The 25,164-nt window shown below is 41.8% G+C and overlaps 1 protein-coding gene across 1 annotated transcript in view; it reads right to left on the bottom strand.

The window, feature by feature from the left end:
* adgrv1 (adhesion G protein-coupled receptor V1) overlaps nucleotides 1-25,164 on the bottom strand; it is a 507,287-nt gene that overhangs the window by 35,124 nt on the left and 446,999 nt on the right. Inside the window, exon 85 of the mRNA XM_067982173.1 lies at nucleotides 15,559-15,716. Coding sequence (XP_067838274.1) covers nucleotides 15,559-15,716 — 158 coding nt within the window. The remainder of the gene's footprint in view (nucleotides 1-15,558; nucleotides 15,717-25,164) is intronic.

Below are 25,164 nucleotides of genomic sequence, written 5' to 3'. Positions count from 1 at the left end.
ATTAGAAATTAAGGTTATACAGAAGCAAAAATGAATCAGCAGATCAACATAACGAACATAATTTGTTCCAAACAACAAAAGTTTCAAACTTACAAGTTTTTCAGTATATTTTGAACATGCATCAAAACGGAAAATTGAAGAACATGGGACACCAATTTGGGAAAATTCTCACTTAGCTTTGATGTCCGAGCTACCAAAAAGGAAGATAAAATAGATATTCTTCCCAAATAGTCAAAACAGAACCATTTTGAATTACTTCCTGCAGTGACAATCCAGAGACAAAAGGAATCCATCAATGTAAGTAATTTCAATAAAAAGACTAGTCAAATAAAATTTGATTTAATTGGATTAGGAATCCAGGCTGATGTTTGCATAACATTGAATCATACAGCACAGGAGGCCATTTAGCCCATCGTGCCTGTGCCGGCTCTTTGAAAGAGTTATCGACTTAGTCCTACTCCACTGTTCTTTCGCCATAGCTCTGCAAATTTTTCCTTTTCAAGCATTTATCCAATTCCACTTTAAAAGTTACTATTAAATCTGCTTCCACCACCCTTTCAGGCAGTGCAATCCAGATCATTAAAACTTGCTGCATAAAAAAGATTTCTCTTCATCTCCCCTCTGGTTCTTTTGCCAATTATCTTAAATCTGAGTCTTCTGGTTACTGACCCTCCTGCCAGTGGAAACAGTTTCTCCTTATTTACTCATCAAAACTTCAAAATTTTGAATACCTCTATTAAATCTACCCTTAACCTTCTCTGTTCTAAGGAGAACAATTCTAGTTTCTCTCGTCTGTTCACATAACTGAAGTCTCCCATCCCTGGTATAATTCTAGTAAATCTGTTCTGCACCCTCTCCCAACGTCTTGACATCCTTCCCATGTAATCCAGATTGCTAGATGGAAAAGCATTGTTTACAGGGTCTCAAACCAGACATATAAGGGTTGATGTTCGTCACCCAGTATAAAGAGATGCAAAAGCAATGGCAATTCAGAGGAATTGGTGGGGGATCCATCCCAGTTTCTGGGTTGCCCCTCCTTTGCATGCTTTAGGTGAGCTGCCAGCGTGAACTGTGCTTCCCTAGACAGCTCACCAAGTTAGAGGCAGAAAATCGGATGCAGCTGCAGGTTCTTAAGGGCCTGTAGAAGATTAAAGGGAAGGTGTCTTTTGGCCAAATCAGGGAAATGCACAACGGAACAGCAAGAAAATCTCTGGGAGCAAGCAGAATTCCACCAATCCCAAACACACAGACATAGCCAAATGAAGACTAATTTCCTTTCAGCAAGCAGTAATAAAAAACATTTATTTTCATTCTTTTGCTGTGGGCGTCGCTGGCAAGGCCAGCATTTATTGCCCATCCCTAGGTGCCCTTGAGAAGGTGATGCTCTTCATGAGCCTCTGTAGTCTGTTTGGTGAAGGTGCTCCCACAATGCAGTTAGGGAGTGAGTTCCAGGATTTTGACCCAGCGACGATGAAGGAATGGTGATATATATCTAAGTCAGAGTGGTGTGTGACTTGGAGGGGAACTTGGAGGTGATGGTGTTCCCATGCATTGCTGCCCTTATCTTTCAGGGTGATGGAGGTCGTGGATTTGGGAGGTGCTGCTGAAGAAGCCTTGCGAGTTGCTACAGTGCATCCTGTAGATAGTACACATTGCAGTCATGGCATGCCAATGGTGGAGGGGGTGAATGCTTAGGCTAGTGGGCGAAGTGACAATTAAATTATCAGACAACAAATTTTATTAAAAATATATAATAGCGATTCTTATATACTGAAACTTGATGGATCGTAAGGTCTGTTACATCAGGCAAAAAATGTTTTAACAAGAGCTTCTGCAATAATAATGGTGAGGTGCCATTTTATCTGCTTAATCTCGCCAGCACTCTGAACTTTTGAGATTTTTAAATTTGTTCTTGGGATATGGATGGCACTGGCAAGACAGCATTTATGTCCTTTCCTAGTTGCCTTGAGGGCATTAGGAATCAACCAAATATTATGGGGCTGTGGTCACATATAGGCCAGGCCATTGGCATGGTAGGTTCCCTTCCTTGAAGGATATTAGTGAACCAATTGGGTTTTTATGACAATCCAGCAGCTGTCGTAGTCATTTTCTGGTTCTAGCCCACAAATTGCCAGGTTTGTTGAATTCAATTTCACAACTTGTCAGGGTGGGATCTGGACTCACAACTTCTGGGTTGCAAGGCCACTTCCATAACCACTAGGCTACTGTAAAATTTTAGATGGGAGTTCCCACTCCTGATCCTCAGTCAGAAGCTGGCAATGCAGTGATGGCCAAGAGACAGTAGCTGGGGTCGGGGGGCCTGAGCAACCCCCTCCAATGGATGAGCAATGCTGACGTTCCTGGCAGTCATGGGCAGATGGGTGAAGCGGTGCATCTTGCACCTGCCTGTCCAATGCAAATGAGGTGCTCTCCTGCTGATCCTGCAAACTTTGGTGGGGCCAGAGCTATAAGGATTTGTCGGGTACAATTGTCGTGTAACCAATGGAACCATGACCCAAGGAATTTCTGATCTGATATTTCTTTACATTTATCCCTTAAACCTCAAATTTATTTTCACCAAAGTGTGAGCCTGCAAATCACAAAAAGTTCAAAACTGTTAAATGTGCACTTTGCACAATAGCACATCTTTGTTAATTTATTTAAAGAAGCTGACCATCACGACCTTTTGGAGTAAAGGAAGATATAGTTGAGATATTGGATGGGCTAAAAATTGATAAAGAAGAACTACTAGAAAGGCTGGCTGTACTTAAAGTAGATAAGTTACTCGGTCCAGATGGGATGCATCCTAGGTTGCTGAGGGAAATAAGGGTGGAAATTGCAGAGGTACTGGCCATAATCTTCCAAACATCCTTAGATATGGGGGTGATGCCAGAGGACTGGAGAATTGGAAATTTTACTCCTTGTTCAAAAAAAAGTGTAAGGATAAACCCAGCAATTACAGGCCAGTCAGTTTAACCTCAGTGATGGGGAAACTTTTAGAAACAATAATACGGGACAGAATCAACAGTCACTTGGACGAGTGTGAATTGATTAGGTAAATCCAGCATGGATTTGTTAAAGGCAAACCATGTTTAACTAACCTGATAGAGTTTTTTGATGAGGTAACAGAGAGGGTAGATGAGGGCAATGCAGATGATGTGGTGTATATGGACTTTAAAAAGGCATTTGACGAAGTGCTGCATGGTAGGCTTGTCATCAAGATTGCAACCCATGGAATAAAAGGGGCAGTAGCAACATGGATACAGAATTGGCTAAGAGTCAGGAAACAGAGAGTAGTGGTGAATGATTGTTTTTCGGACTGGAGGAAGGTGGACAGTGGTGTTCCCCAGGGATTGGTGTTGGGACCACTGCTTTTCTTGATATATATTAATGACTTGGACTTGGGTGTACAGGGCACAATTTCAAAATTTCTAGATGACACAAAACTTAGAAGTGGAGTGAACAGTGAGGAGGATAGTGATAGACTTCAAGAGGATACAGACAGGCTGGTGGCATGGGCGGATACGTGGCAGATGAAATTTAATGCAGAAAAATGCGAAGTGATACATTTCCGTAGGAAGAACGAGGAGAGGCAATATAAACTAGAGGGCACAATTCTAAAAGGGGCACAGGAACAGAGAGATCTGGGGGCATATGTACACAAATCATTGAAGGTGGCAGGGCAGGTTGAGAAAGTGGTTAAAAAAGCGGTTAAAAAATCATACAGGATTGTGGGCTTTATAAATAGAGGCATAGAGTATAAAAGTAAGGAAGTCATGATGAACCTTTATAAAACACTAGTTCAGCCACAACTGGAGTATTGTGTCCAGTTCTGGACACTGCATTTTAGGAAAGATGTGATGGCCTTAGAGAGGGTGCAGAAGAGATTTACTAGAATGATACTCGGGATGAGGGACTTTAGTTACGTAGATAGACTGGAGAAGCTGGGGTTGTTCTCCTTGGAAGAGGGAAGGTTGCGAGGAGATTTGATAGAGGTGTTCAAAATCGTGCGGTGTCTGGACAGAGTAGACAGAGAGAAACTATTCCCATTGGCGGAAGGGTCAAGAACCAGAAGGCTTAGATTTAGGGTGATTGGCAAAAGAACCAAAAATGACATGAGGAAAAACTTTTTTACACATTGTGTGGTTAGGATCTGGAATGCACTGCCTGAGGCGGTGGTAGAGGCAGATTCAATCTGGGCGGGGGAGTGGGACTAGTTGGATTGCTCTTGCATAGAGCCGGCGCGGACTCAATGGGCTGAATGGCTTCCTTCTGTGCTGTAACCTTTCTATGATTCTATTCCTGAGGGGTTGATCACGTGATGTTTGACCATGTGATGCCTGATCACAAGATTCTCGGGTGGTGGGAGGAGGGGATTAGGGGGCTGGACAACCACCCACCCTCTCAATCAACCCATTAAAATGAATGAAGATGAACTTTGACATTCTTTTGACTTTATTCAGTCATTGTTGAGCATTTCTTTTATCTTTTGTTAAATCAGTGAGTCCTGATGATTACACCAGTGGGATTATATGGGAACTGAATTCAAACAGCTGAAGCTGTACCTCCCTGAGAAAACCAATGGATATTAGTTCCATTCCTTTGCACTGTTTGAATCATTAAAGCCAGCGCCCACAAGGATATTATAAGGACTCATAAAATAAAAACATTAGGCCCTATGCCTGTGCCTTTAGTTCAATTTTACCAAACATTATTACAAACAAGCTTCCTTAAGATAAGAATATTAGTGCAATGAGGTATTCTCTAGATTCAACTTTTACAATTATTGATGTACTGTTGCCAATCCTGGTTGGAGGTATTCCTGGAGGGTTTATCATGTGACATCTGACCATGTGATGTTGGATCACATGACATTAGATCACAAGATTCTCGGGTCGGTGCGATCTTGGGCAACCCACCCACCCTCTCAATGTTAGGGCAGGCACCAAACCGTCCAGGTGCATACAGCTGGCGGGCACTGGAGCAGTGCCCGTAGTGACACTGGCCCCCAGCCAGCCCACTGCAATTTAGATGTCTTCCTGCTGATCTCACGACCTCTAACAGGGTCAGTGCTGTTCGGCACCGGTGGAGGTGATCTCGGTGGTTATGATTGTCGACCTCATATTGTCAGGGCCGTTATCTTTTAGTGATAGAAAAGACTATTGCATTTGTGAGCTACCCACAGTATCAGTATTGAAGCAGGTGCATTTATTCTGAGCAGTGTTAGCATTTAGTACAGCTTTAGGAGTGCTTATTTTCAACACATTCTGCAAATAAATTGATGCACAACTTTAAATGTCTGACCAAGATTTGGAAATAACCAGATAGTACCACCAATATATACAACACAGGAAGGAATCAGCTGCTGACAGGATGCTGTGGGTTGCTTTCTTTCAATTATAGTGTATGCACGCAGACTTATACTGTGGTTAATTTCAAAAGCCACCCACTCCATTAACTATTTGTAGAAATTTATACAAAGGAGCTTATGGCCATATTTTCAATGATTTGTAATTTTCTGACAACTCTATCCATTGTGTTGTGACATAGTTGAGAATATTTCTGTAAGGTTTTTTTATCGGTAGGGTTATATTTCAACCTCTCACCAACTGCTTTTCTCACACCTGATGCAAAAGTCATCTCCCACAGGCAAGCACCCTTTGGTCTGAAGTGTGCAAAGTGACCTGAGAAAGCTTGTCCTAGGTGAACAAAATACCTATGTAATGACTTTGGATTTATGCTACACGATCACTTCACTTCTGAGGATAATTAATATCAGTCATTCCACACACTTTTGAATTAGACTGAATAGCCAAATAAGTTTATGCAACCTTATATATAAAAGAACTACTCAGTCACCACTTACAAAAGTGCAACAAATTAAAAGCAGAAATTTGATTCTATCTTTTACATAGAACCACAGAGATTTACAATATAGAAGGAAGCCATTTGGCCCATCATGTCTGAACCAGCTCTTTGCTGGAGCAATCCAAAACTAATCCCACGGTCCTGCTCTCTTCCTTTAGCCATGGACCTTCCTCTGCTGCAAATGTTTATCTACTCTTCCTTTAAAACATGCAGTGGTGTCTGCCGTAACTATTTCTTGTGGCAAAGGATTCTAAGCTCTAACAACTTTCCACATGAAGAAATTTCTCCGAACCTCTCTCTTCACTCTCTTTTAAACTGATGACCCCCTTGTCACTGTCCTAGTATCTCAAATCTCTCCTCATAACTGTAGCTTCTCATCCCTGACAAGATCCTGGTGAAACTACACAATATGCTCTGTATGGTTTTAATGTTCTTTCTACAGTGGGGTGCCCAAAACTGCACACCACACTCTAACTGCTCCTTATCTGTGCCTAGCACCTCTTGACTGATAAGAGTGAAATTGGAAATAGAAGACCAGAGAAGGCGTGGAAAAAGCAAACAACTGCTAAAGCTGGAAATCTGAAACAAAAACAGATAAATCTGGAAACATACGATGGGCTGGATATTCCTCTTTAGAGCAGAGTAGTAGGAGGGGGCATGACCATCGTCTATCATTCCAACTCTGCCTCAACCTGACCAATTTCCCTAGATCGAGTATCATCGAATATCCATAGTGCGTGTCTGGCGGGAATCCCGCTGCCAAGAGGTTGATAGATTTTTGTTAGGTAAGGGTATCAAAGGATATGGAGCTAAGGCAGGTAAATGGAGTTGAGACACAGATCAGCCATGATCTAAATGAATGGCAGAACAGGCTTGAGGGGCTGAATGGCTGACTCCTGTTCCTATGTTCCTAAAAGGGAGGCCGCCAGTGCCTAGCTGCAGAATTCTGATGATGCTGCAGTGGGACTTCCCCTGTGGCAGCAGAAGAGATGGCCAGGCATTTAAAGGGACAGAAGAGCCCCGAGGATGAAGGGAACTTCATCCTTGTAGGTCTCAGTAGAGACCAAGGTTTGCACAGGTAAGTAAGCGGGAGCCTATCCGGAGGGAGAGGAGGAGTCTACTAGCCTGTCTCTCTTCATTCCCTGACCTTGGGGCCTCCACCGTCGCTGCCCTGCAACTACCGCTACCTTCCACATAGTGGCCCTGGGAAGCGGCAGATAATTGGGGAAATGGGAGGCAGCTGGGCCCCCACGAACTCCACCGAAATTTGCATGCGGGGGCCAGGGAAGAAATTGTCAGTGGTGGTCCTGGTGGGAGTGGGAGGGGGGAAATTGAGGTCAGAGCGGTGAAGCGGCAGTAAGCCTCACCGGCTGCTTTTGCCTCATTCTCCGCCACTGTCAAAAACAGAGGCTGGAATGCTGATGTCTGCTCCAAGTGCAAAAGAAAACCGAGAGCGAGAAAAGACCATACAGCCCATCCACTGCTGACTCTATCCGGAGTCCAGGTATAATTATTCTTTCATGGGTATCCCTCCAGCACTATCTGTTGATCCCTTACTTTAAGGTATACTAATTTCTTTCCCCATTGTTCCCAGAGAAAAGTATCAAGCAGTATTGATAATGGGCCCAAAAATCCATGGGGGCACATCCTAGTGTATGTCTAGGAGTGTGTCCACTCGGGACTGATCCTGCCAAAATTCACAGGGCTATGGAGAGGTGTTTTATTTTACACCCAGGTGGGTTCCCTCACCACTAGGGTCACATAACATCCCGCCTGTTCAAGGAGGCTGAGAATTCTGGCCTAGGTCAGTCTGCTTTGGGGGAGCGGATGCCAGGCGAATACCCCACGGAAATAAATTTTTGGCAGCTTATTTAAGGGGACTGAAATAATCCTATTTTTGAAAAAATCTTCAGAGATCTACGCACCACTATCTCTGAGGTGGGTACACCTCTTTTATCTGGGTGCCCAATCTATGTTTCATAGGACGAGGATGCACAAACTTCTGATGTTGGGAGTCCTCTCCTCTAGGCCCTGCTCCATCTTATGCCGAAGGCCCTGTAAGGGACAAGTAGGCAAAGGCTCCACTCCCTTACAAGGCCGATTGGGAATTCCCTCTGCATCTGGATCCTGGCCTAAATTTCTAACACAGCGTGAGTGCAGCAGAAGGGCTGAAGATTTTTGGTCCAATATCACTATAACCTGACTGATCGGGCACCCCCTGAACATTTTTACTTTATTAGTTATCTTTTGTTAAAGTTGGTTTGGGTAGGCTAGTTCTCTCTGGTACTTCTATTGGTGTTTCCCTGTAAGCAGAGGTACTTGTATTCCAGTAGGGTGAGACTTGCCTGGTTCAATTTTCACTGGATTACTAAAAAAGGACCATTTTATATTCCATATTCTTACTTGTTCCTAAATGCATTAGCTTACACTTATTCACTTTAAAATCTATCTGCCACATCTGTGCCCATCTGCATTAGCTCCAAGTTTCTCTGAGACAGTATCCTTTCCATTCATTACCTGCCCACAAACCTGTCATCAGTAAATTTGATACTATTACAAGATACTCTGTTCAATATCATTAATAAATATTCTAAATGGGAGGTATGGAACAACAAATCCCTGTGGAATTAAAAGTGGAAAAGGCACCAGATTCTGATGGCATTCATCCTGAAGGAAGTCACAGCGAACAGCAGATGCTCTGACAATAATAAGGAACATAAGAATCTTCAAGCATCCGTGGATATGGAAGTTGTGCTAGGGGACTGCAGGGATGCCAATGTTCAAGAAGGAAGAAAGAGATAAAGCAAGTAACTATAGCTTATGTTGGCAGTGGATAAGATTCTAGAAACCATAATACTAGATAAGAATAATTCTTACTTAGAAAGGCATGAAAAAAAACTTAATTAACATTAAGGGCAGCCAGCATGGATTTGAAAAAGGCAAGTAATGTCTGCCAAATTTAATTGAATTCTTTAAGACCAAAAGGACATTAATATTTTTAGCAGAGGAAAGTACAGAGCTATGGAGGGAGAGCAGGACAGTGCAATTAGGTTTGGATTGCTCTAGCAAAGTGTTAGAACAGACACGGGGCTCAATTTTAAAACCGAGCTGAGAAGGGGGTGGGGGGGTCAAATTGAGGTTGGGAAACCATTAGTACGGGTTTCCCGAACATCCTTACGATTTTGACGTAAGGACGTCTTTTATTTTTTTTGTCGGTTTCCCATCCAACTGACCGGCCTGAGTGACAGGGAGAGGACGTGTTCAGGTACGACTGCAGCTAAGTTTTTGTTTGTATGGATGGGGGAGGGGGGGCATGGGTGGGAATGGGGCATGGGTAGGCATAGGTTAGCACGGGGGTCATGAGTCGTGGAGGATGGGATCGGGGGTCAGTCACGGGAGGGTGTGTCGGATCGGGGGTCATCGCAGGGGTCCCCGATCATCGAGGGGGAGGATCGGGGGAGGAGGATCGGAGTGAGGGGGGAGGATCGGGGGTCGGAAGATCAGAGTGGGGGGGGGAGGATCGGGGTCGGGTTGGGGGTCTGCAATCGGGGGGGGGGGGGGCCCACAATTGTTGGGGGGGTCGGTGCAGGTAGGCTTGTTGGGCCTGGTGGAAGCACTCTTGCTCCTCTGGGAGGTCCGAAGCCTCCTTGAAAGGTTTCAAGGCCCGACCTGCCTCCTGGGAGTGGGTTAGTCACCCGCCCTGGTGAAAATCAGAAATGGGCGGGTTGGAGGTGGGTCTGAAATGGTGGCAATTTTCAATGCCCCCCCCTACCACCAACCCACCGGTTTTTCAATGTTAAAATTGAGCCCATAATAGCTGAATGGCCTCCTTCTGTGCTGTAAACTTTTGTTCTAAATGAAATGCAGTGGATGACAGGTGGGAGAGGATCGTGGGGGTTAAATCAGCAAAAATATGAAACCCGACCTCAACCTGCTGCGAACGTGTCTACATCCGGTTTAACCGCGACGGGTTTGGGGGCGTCCGAGTCACCTGCTCTGGAGACGCGGGTCCATGATTATAATATTTAAATGAGGCTCCGTTCCTCAGATTTTGGGAGCCATTTGAAGTTAACGGCTGCGGGCCAGGTTTCCCAGGGCTAGGCAAACCTGACAGCTAAAGTGAGGCTGGAGCTTTTCCAGCACTGCTTGAGGGCCATGATGAGCAGGAGTGCTTTCCCCCACCCCCACAAGCAAATCTCTCCAACCCCATGATCGTCCAAACCCCCTCCAATCTCTCCCTCCCTTCCTCCCTCCTTGCTGCCGCGCTCCGAGACCCCCCCCACACCATGCCCCGATCTTCTCCGATTGCCAGGGAACAGCCCCAGCTGCAGCCTTCCGCAGCAGGCTTTCCCAACTGGCAGCCAGCCAGCCTCCCAATCTGGCCGGATGCCTGGCGAGAAAGGGAATACAAAAACTGCTAATGTGGTCCTGCCGTTAAATTGTGCAGAACCTCTGTTTCCTGGCCACAGACACGCAACACTGCTCTTTCCCCGCCTCCCTGTAAATATTGGGACCTATGTATCTGGTCTTTCAAAAGGAATTTGATAGTGTATTGCAAAAGAGGCTTGTAGATAAAATTTAAAAGTGCACAGGGAAAGGACAGGGGAATGGGGCCAAGTAGATAGCTCTTTCAGAGAGCTGGCACAGGCATGATGGGCCGAATGGCTTCCTTCTGTGCTGTAAACATTTGGATTCTATGGTTACTTTTTCCCAGGTAGACATCAAAAGCTAAAGGTTTGATTCCTGGTCTTTACTTAGATAAAGACTTAACAACGCTCACCTTAGCTGGGAGCGGTGTTAAGTCCTCAGCATCCTTATCCCGGAAGAGGGAAAAGAGTCCGATGTTCCGCTTACAGATTGCTATCCAGTGACCTTTGCTAAAAGTATGCTATGCACATCACCTCATGTGAGACAAGTTGAGCTTGGCTATGATGTCCCTGATGCTTAAATAACCTGCCATCACTCACTGTCCAAGCTTACTTGTAAAGAATGGCCCCTTAGACAAGGGACTCTGGGGCAGCAGTTAACCATGGACCTGTAACCCAGCAATAGTAAGTACTTTCTGGAAAGAAGGGGATGAGGGGAGAGAACTTGGAGGAGAAAAAGGAAACTACTGAAAAGTAATGCCAGGTACAGAACCCATGTTAAAAAAGCTATAGTTTGCTATCCAGTCTCGAAGTCATAAGTGCTGGTTAATTGCCTGGAATCACTAGTACTTATCCACAAGTAAGATAACTAATTAATTAAAAATGATCTATTTATAATTGAAGTAATACTTGTTAGAGGGCTCTTCAAAAAACCTGTTAGCCTGCAATCAATCTATAAACAGACTATGAAAAGTCCGATCCCGTTGAACTGCTGGTGTGTAGATGTGCTGTAAGGGAATCCACTTATCCTAACTTGTTCACTTCTCTGAAATTAAATGTTCCACAGAGTAGTGCTGAAACTGGACTTTTTGCAATTTGTAACAAATTATGAACATAACACCCCTTTATTTTCTTCCCATGTCACACATCCCCTGGGCCAAGAAGATGGGAGACTATCCCTCTGATTTTCCTTCCTCCACCTAAAACTATTGTCATATTAGCATTTGTGTCGGTGAGCTCATAAAGTAAGGTTATAGCATTACCTAGCTGCATGGTGTAAGCTCATTTACACAAGCTGGGATTCAGTTTAAATACTTATATCTCACTCTATGTACTCTTCAAACCTTCAGCATCTCAACGCTATTTCTTTGCTAACAAGGCAAGGAGTCATGACAGACAGGAACAAACCTGAATGGTGGGAAGGCCTCTAATTTCAAAGCTATAGGTCCCTTCAAACAGGCTATGCTCGACATCCTGAGGATGGAAGTCACTAAGGGAATGGTCCAGGATGAAGCTAGAGGCTTCCCTGAGGCTATTTCTGTAGGCAACCTTCAGGAATCAACCCAAGCTGCCCTAGATGGCCAACAACCCAGCACTTCACAGAACTCTGCATCAAGCACTCCACCTGTCACAAGCACCAGTGCACCAACTATGGGGGATTTAGATAGTCAGTTTGAGGAGGATGCACGGGGCGGATCACAGGGCATGAGTGAGCAGGAGGTGCAGGAACTTGCTGGCCAGAGGCTGAGGCCACATTGTGTCCTTTGTCAGCTGCAGAGCCCTAGGATTCAGACCTCACGGGCCTGCAAATAAAAGGCTACTTTCTAAACACCAAAGTTTTTTGTTGTCATTACAGAGTGTGCCAAGCACCTGCATGGTCTGGCGATCATTGTGGAGGAATCTACTAATTGCATCTGTGCAGTCATGCATGATCAATTATCTGAAATTCAGTCCACCATGTACTGCATGGCAACATCAAGGTATTTGCTTCAGAGCACCCAGTGACAGAGGTGGGCAATAGCATCTGGTGCAACTGAACCTGATTTGGATTCTACCTTGCATCCTCATGTTATTTGTCCAAAATACCCAAGGGAATTTTCATATTCTGATTTAGCAAACAAAAATGTTACTACCAAAAATCTGGGCAAACAAAATTTAAAAAATAAAACATTGCTAAAAAGCACTGTTCAGGGTCCACTTTCAGAAATGTATTTAATTACCGTAAATGAATGCTATTCATTTATTTATGTTCAAAAATGTGTCGAGTTTTTTTATAGCCATAACCATAACTGGAGAATTTTTTCACATCGTTCACCTGACGAAGGAGGAAGCCTCCGAAAGCTTGTGAATTTAAAATAAAATTGCTGGACTATAACTTGGTGTTGTAAAATTGTTTACAATAACTGGAGAAGAGAGAGCTCAAGGTAGATTTCATTTAAGTACTGAAGTTTCATAAACTCTGATTATATGTACGAGATTGCCACAAATTCTAGACCTTGGAGACACAGGCTCAAACTTAGAAGAGGGATGGTGCACAGAGAATTTAGATTTAACTATTTTGTGCTGAGGGTGGTGAACATATGGAACTGACTTTCCAAGGAGACAGTGAAGGCAAAATTGGATAAAACATTTAAAGGAGTGGGCAATTGAGTGGTATTAGTTCTTGGGATCAGCCAGATGGACTGCAGAGTCTTTGCCAGTCCTATATTTTCCTAAAACCTTATATAATTTAAATATTGAAGTACAGCTGTCACACATTTTATGCTGCCATAAAAGGCTGGCCAGAACATTATGCTCTGTACAAAATGGGCAGAGATATGCCAATATAGATCCATGCCCAATATCCTTGTCTCCACTGCAATTCGACGCTAGTGTCATAGGCCATGTAAAATAGAAAACTTGCCCTCTCGAGACATGACACAGTTCTATGGGTAGATACTTACAATTCCCTGCAGGTAATAATAATATTAATGATAATATTACCTTAAATAATGACTCATCAACCAACTGATTAAACTCACGCACAATGGCTCAGAACTAAGATATGAATAGCTATTTCCACTGAGTTGCAGCCAGTCTGTTTGATCAACCTGACTACCTTTGGCATTGCTGTGGTCCTATGGGATGTTTATAGCAATGTAGAAAATAACTAGACTGTTTTCATGATTTCTAAAAGATAAATGACACCTGCTGTGTGGCATCATGATACACAAACACAAATGATAAGCGTTAAGCAAATGAGAATGGGCAGACTGATTTTAGCTCTTGAAACCGATCAAGCAAATGTTGACAGTGATGTCATTCTATGGGCATTGACTGGCTCTTTTTTTCTACTTGTGTATAAATAACTTTAAATAATTAATCAGATCTTGAATTGTATTGACCTAATTCTTGTTTTACTGAAATTTACATAAGAACATAAGAAATAGGAGTAGGAGTAGGCCATATGGCCCCTTAAGCCTGTTTCGCCATTCAATAAAATCGTAGCTGATCTTCTACCTCAACTCCACCTTCCCACCCTATCCCCATATCCCTTGATTCCCTTAGTGTCCAAAAATCTACAGATCTCAGTCTTGAATGTACTCAATGACTGAACATCCACAGCCCTCTGGGGTACAGAATTCCAAAGATTCACAACCCTCTGAGTGAAGAAATTTCTCCACATCTCAGTTCTAAATGACTGACCCCTTATCTTGAGACTATGACTCCCAGTTCTAGACTCTCCAACCAGGGGAATCAGCCTCTCAGTATCTACCCTGTCAAGCCCTCTGAGAATTTTATACATCTCAATGAGATCACCTCTCATTCTTTTAAACTCCAGAGAATATAGACCCATTCTACTCAATCTCTCCTCATAAGACAACCTGCTCATCCCAGGAATCAATCTAGTGAACCTTCACTGTACCTCATCTAAGGAAAGTATATCCTTCATCAGGTAAGGAGATCAAAACTGTACACAGTACTCCAGGTGTGGTGTCACCAAATTTAAATATGTATCTTTATTATATCATCTTGCATGCATTATCTCAAGGGTAAATGACTGCACAGTAAAGTTTGTCAATTTTAATAATGATTTATGGGCCTTACTGAATGAGTTATTTGTTGAAAACTTGCTTACATTAGCGAATTTGCAGTGGACTAATCAAATTATATAAGAGAATCGTATGAGGCATGCAAGGAAGTCCTATCAGAGGTGCTATCTTTTGAATGAAACATTAAGATGCCCTAAGGTGCACATAAAAGATCCCATGGCACTATTTCGAAGAAGAGCAGGAGTTCTGCCCAATGTACTGGCCAATATTTATTCCTCAACCAACATCTAAAACAGATAATCTGACCATTATGACATTGAGACCTTGGTGTGTGCAAATTTACTGCCGCGTTTCCTACATTACAACAGTAACTACACTTCAAAAGTACTTCATTGGCTGTAAAGCACTTTGGGACGTCCTGAGGTCGTGAAAGTTGCTATATAAATGCAAGTCTTTCTTTTCTTTCTTTCAAGTTCCTCCTAACAGTCAACTCAAAGCAGCATTGGTAAAGGCACGGAAACCAGGTTGATTTCCTGCCCTTCAGGCCTTGGAAGGTGACAGAATGTGGAGAGATTCGAAGTCGACAAAGAGCAGAAAAAGTCAAAAGATAACAAACCCTAACAAACTAGAACAGCTCAGTGAAAACAATATCATAAACATAGCTGAATGGCATGTATTAAAACCCATGCCTCAAATATAAAAGAATATTATTCTAACCCACTGACCCAAATGGCTTTTTACAACAATGAAATATCAACAATATATCAGCTGAGTAACACATCAGTTCTTTTGTAATAAAATAGTTTTCCCATTTAAGATACATAATTTCCCTAAAACTACTACCTCATTTTCAAATTGGCACTCACTCCCATCCACACAGTAGGAGAATAACAGTGGCTGAGGCAATTGCAATACATGTAATCATACTTGCCAATATTTTTGCAGGAAAGCAAATAGTACTTCCTCATGAGATGGAGAAAACGCTCCCTTGATTTTTTTTTAAAGAGACATAAAATATTTCAGCATTTTTGGGTAAATATTTAATTAGTCGTCAGCTTATGTCAAAACAAAAGTTGGAAAAATGAAAGTAGGGCTGAAAATATCAATAGGAGGGAAGACGGGTTTTATGAGTTAAATGCAAAGAAGATTTTTCATCTTTTCTATAGAGGCGAATATGACACCATCACAAAGACAAGACAAAATTGACCTTTGAAGAAAAATGTACTTGAAAATAGTATTGAAATGATTATGACTGCAACTGATTTGAACTATAATATTCATGCTGTCCTTACCTGTGCTATTAGTTTTCCCTCTGAAAACATCATCATAGGACTTCCATTGTTGAAACATCTGATAGACATAGATAAAAATTACAAAGACTCCCACAAGGCACAGTAACGGTATCAGAGCTGCTGTGGCAAGAGCAGTATAAATATTTGGAATGAAGCACCTATGGACATCAAAGAAGAGAAAAATAAAACACTATTATTGTACATCTTTGTCAGCCTATTTTACATATGGTCAGATAACACCTTTACAGTTCAGATCACAAGAATATTCATTTTAATGAGGTCAATGGTGGATCAGCACTTTTAAATATTCTTCACACCCCTGTGTACCTCTTTATAAAATATGAAACCATAGTGATCGCTCAGTGACATACAGATAAAAAATTTTCCCATATCATTAGCCCTTTTATTCTGTGTTCTGGTCACCTGTGATGTATAGCTGCAGCGTAACACATCCTTTCCTTAAGTGAGTAACATTACTGAAGCTGATACAGCTACACTACGACTTCATTTATGGTCCTGCAGATACTATGTAAACAATAAGGGTAATTTACTGAGGCTGCACTCCCAGCACAGAGCCTCATTTGCAGTGAGAATGGCAGCAGACTTAGGACTATAACATGATAGCCCCTATTTTTTGATCCACACTTGCTGCTAGGGAGGCTTTGCGCTAGGAGCAGAGCCTTGTCAAATTAGCCTAAAGTGTACAGTAATTCCACCAATACGTAAATCAACACAGACTGTTGAAATAACAAAACTGAAAGAAAACTGATACTATCTTCAGATTACTACTGTTTCACATCCTTGAGAACTTCACCACACAGCAGTCACTTGTAAGTTGACAGATGCTTTAAAATTATATCATAGTGGTACTGTAGACTGAAGCATGCTCCAATTAAATCTTATTTCACATGTATTTGGTGTACAATTTTTATGCAGTTGAGGTGATAGACCACTTGATTCTGATGCTGAAAAGTAAGATTCTAGGTAGGCTTGAGGAATAAATGGAGCTTAAATCAATTAGATTTAAGCTCCATTAGGGAGTCAAGTAAAATGGTAATTTTCATAAAACCTCTATTTTTTCAAAAACATTCATAAATAGGCACAATCAAGTGTACAAATGGGAGTCTATGATGAAAAAAAGGGAACAATGAGACCCCAGTTTTCATTGCCTGAAATATTACTTTGAATTTTATACCATTTTCTATACTTTGACTCTTTCAGCGGTATGAAGAAGTTACTTGTCTCGGCTCTGTCAGCTCCTCTCACTGTCAATGAAAACAGTCAGTTCGCAGTCTTGACCTGGCCAAATCAATGATGCAGCCATGACAATCTTCCAAAACCTGGCAAATCAATGAAGAGCTGTTTTTTCTAAACGATCTCCAAAATCCACTTTCTTGTGTGATACTGACTCATACAAAACTGAAAAACCACAGATTTTACATCAGAAGTTAAAATAGTCATAAGTTATTTTCATGCAATCATATGACATGCAGGGAAATCGGTCTAAAGTGACCCTTGGGTAAGGGAGTTTAATATTCTCTGATAAAACATTCCCAGTTTGTAAGAAACAGTTCCGAGATTCTTCCTGTATAAGCCTTAAAAAACATTCTTGATTTCCAATTGAATATAAATGTCATAAAACTGTTGCAAATGGCAAATATGACAAAGTTAGAAGTTGCAAATTTGTTGAAAATCATTCTTCAGAATTAGTTCACAAAGGACTCTACAAATGAAATATTTTGCTCCAGAATATTTGGTATTAAGGAGTTAACAGAACAATATTTTTTCAGTGATTCATTACACGGAACTTGTGCAGTTTTAAAGCTCAAATAAATACTATTCAAGGAGTATACCAAAGTTCAAGTTTTCGAATTTATTTTCTTCCACATAGGCCTGAGTAGAGTCATCTTCCTCCCAAATTAAACTAATGCGAAATCACTTGGTGCCTTTCCAGTTCTGTCCTTGTGTTTCCCAATGACTGTGAAGGTGCATTTTTGTGTCGGGATTTTCAGTCAACAGGATGTTACTATTTTTGTACCACTATAAATGGTACCACTATAAATGGTAGGAATTTTTGTCAAGGTGCTTTCCTATTTGTCAAATCTGTGTGAAAATATCAGAATTGTTTATCCCCATCTTAGAGACCATCAGTAGATGCAGCCTATTGTTTTCCATTGATATGAAAAGAAGAAACTGGGCTGTATTATTGGCCACAGTTTTTGATGGACTTGTACTAAGGAACAATACAGCTTTAAGTGAATACTTCAGTCTAGAGCACTCTGGGAAATGAATATATCAGCTTTTCTCTTTATTCCTATCTATTCTCAACCTATTGTTAATAACTATTCAAGTTCATTTTTTCAGGAATACAGACACAACACTGTGCTACACAGGGAGGCTACGAGGTCATGAGGCAATGATGTGCCTGGCTTTGGTAAAGATATTGTGGCATTAGGGGATATACATAGGTAAGCCACTGAACATGTAATCGATTCCAAAAGTGAATAGAATCAAAATGGGGCAGAACTTACTCAACTCGCGCACCGTTCCTCAATGGCGTCCTGTCCAACCGCCGTCAAATCCATCGGAGCAAGTTTGCGAATCCGCACATGCGCAGTAAAACCCCGAAATCGCAAACTTGCTCCGATTGGTTCACCGACATTTTGACAGTTACGAATTAAAGGGCCACCTACGCTACAATCAATACAATCAGGAAACATCCATAAACTTACACATCTGCCCAGCTGGAATGAAGATACTTACATCAGGAGAAGGTACGTTTGAAAATACCAGCCCTACACTACTTTTTAAAAGCGTGGTGACTTATAATGACTGCAAAACACCAAGAAATTAAATTTTAAAAACGTGGAATGTCTAATTATTCCCATTTTAATATTTTTGATCATTAAAAAAATTTATTAAAAAATAAAAAAATTATTTTTTTTATTTTAATTTCTGTATATTTCAGTACATTATAAATAATTTCCTTGCCTTTTTATAATAAGGTATGTAAAATTTTTATTTAGACTAACATAGGGAATGTCACTTTAAATGAATGAGTATTACTTGCCTGCCTGTGGGCGGGGCTTGCATTCCCACAGTCTTTGCCTGTGCACATGGCCTGTGCTGATCTCGCAGCCCACCACTGGACAAGATTTCAAAATTCAGCAAATGAACGTCGTGGCCTACGCAGTGAGTACGTTAATACTTTTTATCTGCAGGATGTGCGGAGAGCCTTGCCACGTTGGCTGGAGCAAGTTCCGGCCCATTAACTGATGAGTGCCACAGACTCAAGTGAATTGTTTAGGTCCTGCTTGCAAGTGCAATATATATCAGTGACTTAATATCAACTATTGTATTGTGTTCATTCCATAAATGTGGTAAAAAAGTATATGACAAGAAAATTTTATGTTTGGGTACTAATGATATCATTATATTTTAGTCCATGTTGTTATAAATGTAGATAGGACTTTAATACTTCCCCAAGACTTAATGTAAATCAGGTTTCACCTATGTCTGGAAGATTCAGTTTACCATCTTGGAAATCCCTTTAACTGGGATTAAAATTAGAAATCATTGATATATATAGCCCCCAACAACTGTACATTTAAATGCCTTTGCTTAATACGTGTTAATATTACCAGCTCCTTTACATTTTATAACTATAAACTGTAGCAAGAATACCAATATGTTTTATCAGTGTCGGCATGCTGTAGGAGCATTAAATGCTGGCTTAGAAATATCCTTCACCTTTCAGATCCAGTAATGGGTAATGAGACAGGATTAATTAATGACCTCAAAGTAAAGGATTCCTTAGGAAACAGTGATCATAAAATGATAGAATTTCGCATCCAGTTTGAGAGTGAGGATCTAGGATCTGAAACTATGGCATTAAACTTAAATAAGGGCAATTACAATGGCACAAGGACAAAGTTGGCTAAAGTGGACTGGGAAAACAGATTAGAAGGTATGACAGCGGATAAGCAGTGGCAGGCATTCAAAAAGATATTTTATGACTCTCAACAAAAATATATCCCTGTTAGGAGGAAAGACTCCACGAGAAGGGTGCATCAACCATGGCTAACTAAGGAAGTTAAGGATGGTATCAAGTTAAAAGAAAAGTCATACAACATGGCAAAGATTAGTGGGAAGCCCTAAGATTGGGAAAACTTGAGAAACTAAAAAAGTAATAAAGAGGGAGAAAATAGTTTATGAGAGTAAACTAGTAAGAAATATAAAAACTGACAGTAAGAGCTTTTACAAGTACATAAATAGGAAGAGTGTAGCTAAAGTAAGTATAGATCCCTTTAGAGGATGAGGCTGGGGAAATAATAATGGAAAACAAGGAAGTGGCAGAGGCATTGAACAGATATTTTGTATCTGTTTTCACAGTAGAAGATACTAAAAACATTACAATAATAGTAGATAATCAAGGGGCAAAGGGGAGGGAGGATCTAAAAACAATCAATATCACTAGAGAAAAAGTACTAGGTAAACTAATGGGTCTGCAGGCTGACAAGTCCCCTGGACCTGATGGCTTGCACAGGAGGGTCTTAAAAGAAGTGGCTACAGAGATAGTGGATGCATTGCTTGTAATCTTCCAGAATTCATCAGATTCTGGAAAGGTCCCAGCAGATTGGAAAACCGCAAATGTAACGCCCCTATTTAAGAAAGGAGGGAGACAGAAAGCAGGTAACTATAGGCCAATTAGCCTAATATCTGTCTAAAGTATTAATCAGGAAATAGTCAGGGCATGTAATAAGGGAACAGCTATAATTATGGGGGATTTTAACTATCATATTAACTGGACAAATCAAATTGGGCAGGGCAGCCTTGAGGAAGAGTTTATTGAGTGTATTAGGGATGGATTTCTTGAGCAGGATGTAACTGATCCTACAAGGGGGCAAGCAACCTTGGACCTGGTCCTGTGTAATGAGCCAGGATTAATTAATAATGTCCGAGTTAAGGATCCCCTTGGAATGAGTGACCATAACATGGTTACATTCCATATCCAATTAGAGGGTGAGAAGGTTGGTTCTCAAACAAGCGTACTGAGCTTGAATAAAGGAGACTATGATGGTATGAGAGCGGAATTGATTAAAGTGGACTGGGAAAATAGATTAAAGGGTAAGACGGTACATGAGCAGTGGTGTTCATTTAAGGAGCTATTTTACAACTTTCAAAAAGAATATATTCCACTGAGGAAAAAAGGGTATAAAAGAAATGACAGCCATCCGTGGCTAAGTAAAGAAATTAAGAACATAAGAACATAAGAAATAGGAGCAGGAGTAGGCCAATCGGCCCCTCGAGCCTGCTCCGCCATTCAATAAGATCATGGCTGATCTGGTCCTAACCTCAAATCTAAAATCATGTCCAATTTCCTGAACGCTCCCCGTAACCGTAAAGGATAGTATCCGACTAAAAACAAGGACATATAAGGTAGCCAAACTTAGTGGGAGGATAGAAGATTGGGAAGTCTTCAAAAGACAGCAAAAAGTAACTAAAGGATTGATTAAGAAAGGGAAGATAGATTATGAAAATAAATTAGCAAAAAATATAAAAACAGATAGCAAGAGTTTCAACAGTTATATAAAAAGAAAAAGGGTGGCTAAGGCAAACGTAGGTCCCTTAGAGGATGAGACCGGGAAATTAATGGTGGGAAACATGGACATGGCAAAAATGCTGAACAAATATTTTGTTTCAGTCTTTACAGTAGAGGACACTAAGAATATCCCAACACTGGACAAACAGGGGGCTCTAGGGGGGGAGGAGCTAAATACGATTAAAATCACTAAGGAATTGATACTCAGTAAATTAAGGGGACTCAAGGCGGATAAATCCCCTGGACCTGATGGCTTACATCCTAGGGTCTTGAGGGAAGTGGCAGTAGGGATTGTGGATGCTTTGGTAATAATTTTCCAAAATTCTCTGGACTCGGCAAAGGTCCCGGCAGATTGGAAAACTGCTAATTTAACACCCTTATTTAAAAAGGGTAGTAGGCAGAAGGCTGGAAATTATAGACCAGTTAGCCTAACATCTGTCGTGGGTAAAATTTTGGAGTCTATTATTAAGGAGACAGTAGCGGAACATTTGGATAAACATAATTTAATAGGACAAAGTCAGCATGGCTTTACGAAGGGGAAGTCATGTCTGACAAATTTGCTTGAGTTCTTTGAGGACATAACGTACAGGGTGGATAAAGGCGAACCAGTGGACGTAGTGTATTTGGACTTCCAGAAGGCATTCGACAAGGTGCCACATAAAAGATTATTGCTCAAGATAAAGAATCACTGGATTGGGGGTAATATTCTGGCATGGGTGGAGGATTGGTTATCTAACAGGAAGCAGAGAGTTGGGATAAATGGTTCATTCTCGGACTGGCAACCTGTAGCCAGTGGTGTTCCGCAGGGGTCGGTGCTGGGTCCCCAACTCTTTACAATCTATATTAACGATTTGGAGGAGGGGACTGAGTGTAACATATCAAAGTTTGCAGATGATACAAAGATGGGAGGGAAAGTAGAGAGTGAGGAGGACATAAAAAACCTACAGGGGGATATAGACAGGCTGGGTGAGTGGGCGGAGATTTGGCAGATGCAATACAATATTGGAAAATGTGAGGTTATGCACTTTGGCAGGAAAAATCAGAGAGCAAGTTATTATCTCCATGGCAAGAAACTGGAAAGTACTGCAGTACAAAGGGATCTGGGGGTCATAGTGCAAGAAAATCAAAAAGTTAGTATGCAGGTGCAGCAGGTGATCAAGAAGGCCAACGGATTGTTGGCTTTTATTGCTAGGGGGATAGAATATAAAAACAGGGAGGTATTGCTGCAGTTATATAAGGTATTGGTGAGACCGCACCTGGAATACTGCATACAGTTTTGGTCTCCATACTTAAGAAAAGACATACTTGCTCTCGAGGCAGTACAAAGAAGGTTCACTCGGTTAATCCCGGGGATGAGGGGGCGGACATATGAGGAGAGGTTGAGTAGATTGGGACTCTACTCATTGGAGTTCAGAAGAATGAGAGGCGATCTTATTGATTCCGAGGGGGCTTGACAGGGTAAATGCTGAGAGGATGTTTCCCCTCATAGGGGAATCTAGAACTAGGGGGCACAGTCTCAGAATAAGGGGTCGCCCATTTAAGACGGAGATGAGGAGAAATTTCTTCTCTCAGAGGGTTGTAAACCTTTGGAATTCTTTGCCCCAAAGAGCGGTGAAGGCTGAGTCACTGAATATATTCAAGGCTGAGTTAGACAAATTTTTGATCAGCAACGGAGTCAAAGGATATGGGGAACAGGCGGGAAAGTGGAGTTGAGGCCAGAAACAGATCAGCCATGATCTCATTGAATGGCAGAGCAGGCTCGAAGGGTCAAATGGCCTACTCCTGCTCCTATCTCTTATATTCTTATGTTCTGGTTGGTTTCTAAACTGCAGATTTTAAAAAACGTATATGTCATAGAAGTGTCAATTTAGATTAGCACCAAAAACAAATGACTAAAATACACTGTTTTTTGCCATATTACCTGATTCAGTTTAAGTGCAACAAATTAGCTCTAACTTCTGAACCTTCAGACAGCTTATATAAAAGTTGACATGGCATGCATCTTGAATTTTAAAATTGGTGAGAAGATAATACTTAGTTTGCCAGCACATGGATACACGTTCTTATTTCCATGATAGATTGCAGCCATATAAATACTGTGGCTACAAGAGCAGGTCAGAGGTTGGGTATTCTGCGGCGAGTGACTTACCTCCTGACTCCGCAAAGCCTTTCCACCATCTACAAGGCACAAGTCAGGAGTGTGATGGAGTACTCTTCACTTGCCTGGATGAGTGCAGCTCCAACGACACTCAAGAAGCTCGACACCATCCAAGACAAAGCAGCCCGCTTGATTGGCACCCCATCCACCACCCTAAACATTCACTCCCTTCACCACCGGCGCACTGTGGCTGCAGTGTGTACCATCCACAGGATGCACTGCAGCAACTCGCCAAGGCTTCTTCGACAGCACCTCCCGAACCCGTGACCTCTACCACCTAGAAGGACAAGAGCAGCAGGCATATGGGAACACCACCACCTGCACGTCCCCCTCCAAGTCACACACCATCCTGACTTGGAAATGTATCGCCGTTCCTTCATCGTCACTGGGTCAAAATCCTGGAACTCCCTTCCCAACAGCACTGTGGGAGAACCTTCACCACATGGACTGCAGCGGTTCAAGAAAGCGGCTCATCACCACCTTCTCAAGGGCAATTAGGGATGAGTAATAAATGCTGGCCTCGCCAGCAACGCCCACATCCCATGAACAAATTAAAAAAAGGCAGTATTCTGGCACATTGGGGTGGAAGGAGACCACCCTTTTTCACACGTCGGGCCAGATTTTGCTGAAAAAATAATGGCGTCTTAACAACACACGTTGTTTTTAATGTGCAAATCATCCAGCAACTTGTAGCAAGGAAGAGATACCCGTGAATTGTGAATCGCCACAAGTTGCTGGCTGATTTGCGCTGCTCTGTCGTTAGCTTTGCGAAAACAGCATGTCGTGCACTACAATTGATAAGAGAGCACAGAAGACAGGCACTAGGGCTTTGCGTAAAGGTGATTTTTAGTTCTCTATGTTCAGTATATGTAATCATCAAAGCAAGAAAGATCTTGGTATAGCAAAAAAAAAATTGTTGGATTGCTGATGGTCTTCATAGTCTCAGTCATGGAAGGGCAGCACCCATGAAATTGGACTATATGAGGGCAATCAGATGGTAGTTGTGAGGACTGGGTTAGGTGGATGGATGGACTGTTGGTGCATTGGGGAAAGGAGGGAACATTTATGAGGATCTCTCATCAATGAGTTGCTATGGAGGAAAGTGCGTTTCTTTTTCTATACCTGATTTGACATTGAATTCACCCACTCAAATTCACCCTCCTTCTCAGTCCTTTCTCTCTTTATTTCTCAATCCTTAGATCTCATTAAGTAGATTCACTGTTTGTCCTGTTGTTTACCAATGTCCCTGTTGCCCTTGTTGTGCCGTTATCAGCTCACACTTCCAGCAACTTTGTGGGCAAAATTTTGTTTTACAACATTTAAGTCCAACTAACGGAGCACTCGGCAAGATGCCCTGCTCCAGCAAAATCTGGGCCAATATGTATTTTCTGATGTTACTTCTGCTGGCTCTGCCCACCCAAATATGGATGGGGGTATTTAAATAAGACGGTACTTAAGTAAGACATGCTGACATCATACATCCCATTTGCTGCCTCTACAACATTGAACATCTCGAATGCCTGTATAAAACAATTGTGTTGCTAGTTGCTAGAAAGATTAGAGGTAAATTTAAAGGGCACTGCAGGTACACCAAAATGTGCTCTTAGATCTTTACTGTGAACAGTTTTTCAAATTTATTTTTTTGGCACTTTCTACTGTTTCAACGTCTACCGTTTTTTCTTCTGCTGCAGGGTTTCTGTTTTTGCACCCTCCTCCATACTAAAAAGGCCACAATGGGTTTCTCATTGGGTGTACTCGTGTATCTGTGTTTCTTGGAGAAAGAGGATGACAAACAGAGGGAGGCCAGAATGGTAATGCACCACAGGAGGCATGTGGAATCCACCTG

This window comes from Heptranchias perlo, chromosome 4 (genome assembly GCF_035084215.1).
Source record: "Heptranchias perlo isolate sHepPer1 chromosome 4, sHepPer1.hap1, whole genome shotgun sequence".
Classification (NCBI taxonomy): Eukaryota; Metazoa; Chordata; class Chondrichthyes; order Hexanchiformes; family Hexanchidae; genus Heptranchias; species Heptranchias perlo.
The sequence above is the reverse complement of the archived record's forward strand: the minus strand, read 5'-3'. Positions and strand labels throughout refer to the sequence as shown.